Raw genomic sequence first — 7,225 nt, forward strand, 5'->3', positions numbered from 1 at the left:
GCCTGAAGTCAGCAAGGAGAAGGAAGGGAGGAATGAGAAAAGGGATGACGGAAGAGAAGTAGGGGGAGGGAGGGCACGGAAAAAAAATTGGGGGGAAGGAGGAAGGAAGAGGGGAGGCGGGACACAATGAGGGCCCAGGGCTGTCGGAGAGGCACGGTTCCTGCGGCACGTCCGGCCGGCCGGCCCGCCTCCAGCTAGCCCAGCAGCTGCACGCGGCGCAGCGTGTGGGCGCTGAGTCACTGTCCCAGAACACAGAGCCGCCGTGCAGGTCTGGGGGGGGAGGGGGGAGGCCGGCCCCGGGTGGCATTCTGCAGTTTTTTTTTATTCACTCTCCTCTTATGAAGGCTATGTGCTGACTCCCACGTAGGAGCAGGGTGTACTCGGTTGCACGTCCGCCTGTGGGGTGCGGCGACCGCGTGGAGGCGCTGCGGACTCGCGGATGAGCCCCTGGCCCTCCAGGGAGCACTGGACTGGCCTTGGGGACCAAGTCCGGCTGTGGTCTCCCAGAGGAGGTGTCGCCACGCTTTGCTGGGGCAGCTTCTGACTTTAACTCCCGGGCAACCTGGGGGAACTCACCCTTTCCCCCCTTCGTCCCCCCACCCCCACCCCTGGCTTCACCCCCCCACCCCACCCCACCCCAGGCTTAAGGGAGGAGGCTGCCCCAACTCTCTCGGGCGCATGTTCCTTCTCTGTGCGGGGTGCCTGCAGCAACTCCATAATTGGGGCGCTGTTGGGAAACCGGGAGGGTCCCTGTTTGCTGCTGCTTTAGGGCCGACCCGGGCCGACCTCGGTGGCCTTGGCGAAGCCCTGACCACACCCTAGGCACACGCTCCGCACACCCGGCGTGGACAGCTGACCTCGTGACCCGCTCACCCCCAGAGGTCCGGTGCCCACAGGGCAATGCTGTGGGCGTTGCTCTCGCATCTGCGAGGCGGGAACCACCACCCCCCCCCCCTTGCTCAGGAGCCTGTGCTAACAGCACGAGGGCATCCACCCCCAGACCCTGGAGCCAAGAAGGAGCCGGCGGCAGAGATACGACAGTTTATTGGTTTGCTATTTCGCGTATCACCCATTTACCAGTCTCTGCTTTCCACACGCACAGACACAAGACCTACACAGCCAACAATGTTACACCTCACCGAGACATTCTATGAAAACATGGGGAGGGAGTAAATACGGTTGCTTTAAAATGCCCTTAATACAATATACACCGTACAAAAATAGCTCTATATTGGGAGTTAGGAAACACGTTAACAACCACAAACTTAAATAGTGATAGTGACCTCTGTATGTACAACACGCATTGCACTTTTCCTCTCTAGGTTTTGGGAAGTTCAAGTAATCGCAAGGCTCGTGCCCGATGGATGGGGTGACTCCCCTTGAGAAACCAGTTTGTGGGCGAGCGGGCATGGCAATGGCTCAGACCCCTGCCCTGGAGGCTCTGCGTTTTTCGTTCTCAGTTTCTCCTCTCGGAGAGCCTGGGATTCCTCAGCACCCTCCCACCCCCCCGCCCCCGGGTGTGGGCTAGGGGAGGGGCGAGGCCAGATCCAGGTGAAAGGAGCCCAAGAGGAAAAGCGGCCCCTGCGAAGCCAGGACTCGCTGCCAGACGGGGCCTCCTCGGCTGGGGTCTTTGCGGAATGGTCTCAGTCCCTAGTGGGCTGCCTGGCTGGCGCGGCGGTTCGCTGCGGCTCCTGGCGCTTACAGCCCGAGGAGGGCAGTAACGACTTGCTCCCGGGAGGCTGGAGCGCTGCGTGCCTGCCGGTCCAGGGACGGCCAAGTCCAGCCTGGGGCCTGACCCGGGCCAGCCTGGGTCAGCGAACGCCGACGCCGGCGCCCGTAGCCCTGGGGGCTGATTTTGTTTCTGGGGGCAGTGCCGTCCTTGTCCTTGTCTGTTAGCTGGTAGATCTGGTGCGCCAACTTCTGCACCGTGCAGGTTCCGAAGCGGCAGCCGAAGCTTCGCAGGCCCTGGAAGTTGTTCATTGACTGGCGGTAGCGTTTGACTCGGATGCGGGAGGCGTCCGGATTGCTGGGGAGAGGAAGGCTGAGATGAACCCCCCATCAAGGAGGGCTTTGGCCCCAAGCCACAGAGACGAGACTAAGCCCCCGAGAAATGGCTTCCCCCATCTGAGCTGTAGTGCAGCCGGGACTCTCCCTTGGCGGGAGAGTCCTCCGCGCCTAAACCCGCCGCTCCCTAAGAGGCACCCAGCGTCGAGTACCTGGTCTGGAGGCTGGCAGCGTTGTCCTTGACTTCCTGGAGCTGCACGAGGGTCTGAACTGGCGTGTCCTTCACAGCACCGAGAGCGGAGGAAGAGCTGCTGGCCACCTGCAGGTCCCTTTTCCCACGACTTAGAGTCCACTTATTCCATCTGGAGAACACAAACAGACCACATTTGCTTGCGTCTCAGCATGGTCCTGGCCCTCGCCCGGCGTTCGACCCCCGTGGCGATCCCCCACCAGGGCGGTCCCTGCCCTCAATCATTCCCCAGCCAGTTTGCCTGGTCTGCCAGGTCCGAGGGCTGCGGGAAGGGCTTCCCCGAACTCACTTCTTTCGGAATTCCGACGCCACGTCGAGTCGCGCGGCTTCTGCGCCTAAGAAGGCGAGCGAGCCCAAGTACACCAGGGCAAATGGCACCAGTTTCATCCTGGCGGCGGCTGCTGGGCGCAGACCCTGGGGAGAGAGGACAGAGCGAAAAGCCAAGGTGAGCACCCAGCCAGAGCCAGCTGGCGAGGCGGGGAGGGAGGGAGGGTGGAGGGTGGAGGGCCAGCCCGGCGGATCAGCTCCGCTCTGCTGGGCTCAGCCGCTTATCTCCCAGGGGCGCAGAGAGCGCCAACGGGGCGTTTGCGCGGGGCCGGCGGGTAACAAGACCCCGCGAGGCGCGGCTGCTGCACAGCGCCAGGCGCCCAGAGGTCCCCCCACTCCACTTTCGGGAGCAAAGGGAATTGGATCTCTACCCACCGAATGGGGGAGGGGAATGCAGCCCCTACCTAAGACCCTCTTGAGTGATGGTACCCCTGACTCTCACTCGTGGTCCCAATCTCTAGTCTCAGCGAGGGAACCCTTTAACCCGCGAGGCTCCCCGCACCTACCTGCTGAGGGCGAATCTTCCAAAAATAGGAGAAAGTCGGAGACCAGAGTTTGGCAGTGGGCAAACCCGAGTCCAAGTCCGACTGCGACGAGAAGTGAGAGGTGGTAAGAGCAGAGCTCCTCTGCCTGGTGTCACCAAGAAACCACGGAGTAGCCAGCTCGGTTCCTCGGGTTTTATAAGATCATGGGGGCGGGGCCTGGGCGGCCTCCCCCCACCCCCACCCCCACCCCGCCCCTTTTTTCCCCTCGGGGCGCGCGCGCGCGCTCTCTCCTGCACTCCCGGTGTGCACACTGCTTGCCAGTGGGTGTGGGGCTTGGGGGAGTGGGCCCCTCAAAGGGCTTAGAGATGGCCCCCTAGGAGATTGGTGCAAGAATGCCACTAGTCTGAGCCTCGAGACTGGGTAAAGGAGGGCGAATACAACCTCCAGGGGTCCTTTCTCCAGAAGTCATAGGCAGCAGCCCAGAGTGCAGACACGGCTTCAGGACCGGTCCTGTAAACCAGCTCGGGGTAACCGCACGGTTATCCCAAGTCCCAGGACTAAAAGCCATGCTAGTGGGACTGTACCTCCTGTGGACTTGGCGCCTGGCCAGGTTTAGACCCCAGCAGACTCCCGTGGGGCAGCTAGGGGGCGGGGGGGACAACCGTAGGGGGGGACTCACCACCATCCCTGAAAACTAAGAGTACCCCTTCCTATTCCCTGGATTCCAGGGTAGGTTTGTAAGGTTTCGCAAGTGGGGCAGGGCTACTTTGAGAATTGGGATTTGGAGTGAGGAGATAACAGCATTTTAAAATCTCACGCGCCTATTTGGAAATCTAGGAATAACCAAAATTAAGAAGATGCCGATTCACCCCCTACGCCCCTCAAATCCAATGATTCCTTATAAGGTTACAACCTGAGGTGTTTTTGTTTTTTTTTTTTTTGTTTTTTGCCTGGCTGTCCTCTCTGGAAACCTTCAATCACCCTTCGTGAACCTGAGGCTTGACTGCCAGGGAGAACACGAAGGCTTCCTTCGCGTAGGTGAAGCGCTTTAGCGTTCCCAAAGCCCTGCCACAGCCCGATTCTTTTGATCGGCACACCAACCCTTGAGCTAAGTGAGCAAGGCAGCTTTCTGCTCCTCAGTTCGCCACCTCTGAGGATCATGACATTGAGAGAGGGGAAGATTCTTGCCCAAACCGCGTTCCGGCTGGAAACCAGACCTCTACCACGTACCGCCCGCCACTCAAGAGTGGGGCGCGGTGTGAAATTCTTCTAGGCTGGGGTCATCCGCTTGCCAAGGGGAAGAGGAATCCCAGCCCTCGCCCCAAAATTGTGCCTGTTCATGCTGAATCAAACAAACATGTTTGTCACCTGTACTCTTGGCTACTGTTTGAGTTAATTTTCATACTTCTCATCAGGAGTCCAACTGGAGACAGAAGGCTGAGTACACCCTCCCCACCACCCCACCCCCAAACACACACTGCTGCTTATACGTGGGTCTCCGGGGTCCTATGATCCTTTTACCTACTTGTCTGAAAATCTCTCTCACCTAGATGGAAAGGCTGAGGTGGTCAGACCGTTGGGGCTCCCGGTTGTCAATTTAAAAATCTGTGACAATTTGCTGTGTGGAGATGGGTGAGTCATGTTCCCGCTCTAGTTTCCCTATCTCAAAGCAGATCTCTAAGACGTGCTTGGTCCGAGACTGCCCGGACCTTGACCACAGCACAGTCCCGACAGCACTGCTGGCTCAGCTACCGTCTTGCTCTCAGGACAAATGTGGACATTGCACCTGGGACGGAATGGCCTCAGAATGGTGAGTTATTCTGAGGACTCTTCCTTCCCTAAAGTAGTCATCTGAGGGACCCGAGTTTCAGCGGAGGGCGGGGAGCAGATTCTTGCCTTGGGCTACAGTAAGGAATGGGATACTGACCCCGAGTCAGGTGGGGGTGGGGTGGGGGGAGTGTGTGCAGCGTAGTGAATTTGCCCAGCTCAGATTGACTGGCCTTAGGGCGTTTTCAGAAGCCGATTGCTTCCGCGTGTGAGTCTGTTTGCACTGCTCACCTATTCTGTTTCCAGAAGCTTCCTAGACTTACCTAATTTTGCTGCTGCCCCCTATTTTCCCATCTCCTTCCATTTCCCTGCGGACCAGGCTCTTCACACGGACCCGGCTCTTCACACGGACCCTGTCCAGAACTGACGTCAGTGGCTGCTACCTACTTGTCGCCAACTTCCAGCTGGATGCATGCCAGGACAAGTTTTACTTTCATTTCCCTGGCTTGCACCCCTGATACTGCAGCAGAGGTCAAGGACAGCTGGGCGCTGGTTCATAGCCTGGGGAGGTCCCGTGTTCTGAACATGTTCTTTCCAACCCTGGGGAATTGGTTTCCTCCCAGAATCCTTCAGGAAAGCCCCCTGTGTTGTGCAGGACACTGGGCTCTTGAGCTGAAGGTGCTGAACCTGGAGAAGAAGCGGGGTTCTAGGTGAAAAACTTGGCTGTTGTCTTCAAGCAAAGCTCACCCCAGAGTGGAGTTATGGCTCTGCTCCATCTTCCCGGGCTTATGCCCTGGGCAGTGTCTCAGTGCCAGGAATTCCCACCTGAGAGCATTGGCACAAAACCTATCAGCCCAGGTGCGCTTTGTTACTTTGGTGCTTAGAGAACCAGTGCTCCCACAACCCTGCCAACTAAGTCCTGCATCGGCAGCACAGAGAATTTTGCCAGGACACCTCTCTCTACGAAAGTGTGTGTGTGTGTGTGTGTGTGCCTGAGTCGGCTACAGGGACAACAGTCCCTTCCACATAGGAAGAAAGATGAGGTTTTCTTTTACTCCTGTAAAAAGTTAGACTCACAAACCCACAGAAGCAGCCCAACCCTGCCTTCTAGGATCACTATAGATTTGGAATTGACTTGATGGCGGGGTTTGCTTTTGTTGTTGTTTTGCACCGGAACAATCTCGTGTTCACTTACTCATCATAAAGATGAAGGAGTCGCGCCGCGATGTTGCATTCAATGACCGGGGCTGGAAGGAGACTGCGCAGGGAGTGTTCTCTGGCGGGTTGTTCCGCCTGTGTTGCAGTCATCTCAACTGTTGAGTCACATTGAGCCAGGACAGTTCAAGGAAGGAAGGAAGCGAAAGGGAAAAACATCCTTAAAATCTCGCAAGAAGAGGAATCCTCGTGATAAGAGTTGTATGATCCCCCAATAAAATTATTTGTTAAAAGAAGAAGAGGAGGAGGAATCCTGGTAATGAACAGTCACCCAAGAATTCTAAGAGGGCAGATGGTGACTGTCTTCCAAAGCCCTGTAAGAGATGTACATTTCCGGCTATGCTCTACATGGATGTCAATACAAATAAACCAAAGGCTTCTTACACGGTGCGTCTCAATTTCATCACATTCCATTGCAATTATTCCTAGGCCTTACTTTTGACCTTCACCCTTAATCATATTTGAAGCTAAGAAAGAAAACTGAGTGAACACACTCTCTAACGGCATGGAGAACATACTTGAGTCACTTAGAAAATAAGAAACAAAAAGTAAAATTCCTAACATGAATACGCATGACTAAAACACAGCCGCTAAGTGGCTGGCATAATCATCTCAGATGCTTTTTTATTCTAACAGGAAATTTTTATAATACGCTTGTTATTTGTAGTACAAAATGCCTTTGTTCAGCTGAGGGCTGGTTTATAGAGTCAATTTGCAAACAAGGCTCAAAAAGCATCCTGAAGTCACAACTCCAGGGGCTCAGAGAAAGGACGTCTTTAGCGTCTCTGAATTGGTCCCTCCCTCGGAGAAGGAAAGAGGACACAAAATTCAGAGCATTCTCTTTTCCAATCTTGATTTCCCTAAAATTAAAAAGAACCAAACTACTTACTACCATTGAGTTGATGCCGACTCCTCGAACTTTCTAGAACTGCTCCCTGTGGGTTTCTGAGACTGTGACTTTACTGGGGTCATTCCTGCTAATAGACTGATGCTTTCAAACTGCTGCTCTTATGGGATCCCAGCCCAATGTGTAACCACCAGCCACCAGGGGTCCTGAATTTCCCTAAAGAGCTCATTAAAATAGATGTTTATCAGAAAAAAAAGTTTTTTAATCAGGTTAAGTATACTCTTTCAGGCGACTGGCCAAATTGAATCTGGTGCAGATTAGAAAGCACTC

The 7,225-nt window shown here is 55.6% G+C and overlaps 1 protein-coding gene across 2 annotated transcripts; it reads right to left on the reverse strand.

The window, feature by feature from the left end:
* Window positions 1–1,028: 1,028 nt before the first annotated feature.
* Window positions 1,029–3,247, reverse strand: ADM (adrenomedullin). Of its 2 annotated transcripts, none has more exons than XM_075546086.1 (4): window positions 3,088–3,247; window positions 2,544–2,668; window positions 2,217–2,366; window positions 1,029–2,026 (listed from the first exon to the last, which is right to left on the reverse strand). In XM_075546086.1, exons 2-4 carry the CDS (start codon window positions 2,639–2,641, stop codon window positions 1,699–1,701), a joined length of 576 nt encoding a protein of 191 aa, XP_075402201.1. In that variant the 5' UTR covers window positions 2,642–2,668; window positions 3,088–3,247; the 3' UTR covers window positions 1,029–1,698. The 2 variants fall into 2 exon arrangements, with proteins under 2 accessions (XP_075402201.1, XP_075402199.1); XM_075546084.1 differs by having other exon boundaries at window positions 1,029–2,041.
* Between the last annotated feature and the right edge of the window lie 3,978 nt (window positions 3,248–7,225).

This window comes from Tenrec ecaudatus, chromosome 4 (genome assembly GCF_050624435.1).
Source record: "Tenrec ecaudatus isolate mTenEca1 chromosome 4, mTenEca1.hap1, whole genome shotgun sequence".
NCBI lineage: Eukaryota > Metazoa > Chordata > Mammalia > Afrosoricida > Tenrecidae > Tenrec > Tenrec ecaudatus.

Excerpts from the sequence above, each read along its gene's own strand:
- ADM (XM_075546084.1), bottom strand. The coding sequence starts at position 2,641 with ATGAAACTGGTGCCATTTGCCCTGGTGTACTTGGGCTCGCTCGCCTTC. Across the intron at positions 2,367-2,543 it reads GCGTCGGAATTCCGAAAGAA|ATGGAATAAGTGGACTCTAA; the intron begins GTGAGTTCGGGG and ends TGTGTTCTCCAG. Across the intron at positions 2,042-2,216 it reads GCTGCCAGCCTCCAGACCAG|CCTTCCTCTCCCCAGCAATC; the intron begins GTACTCGACGCT and ends GGTTCATCTCAG.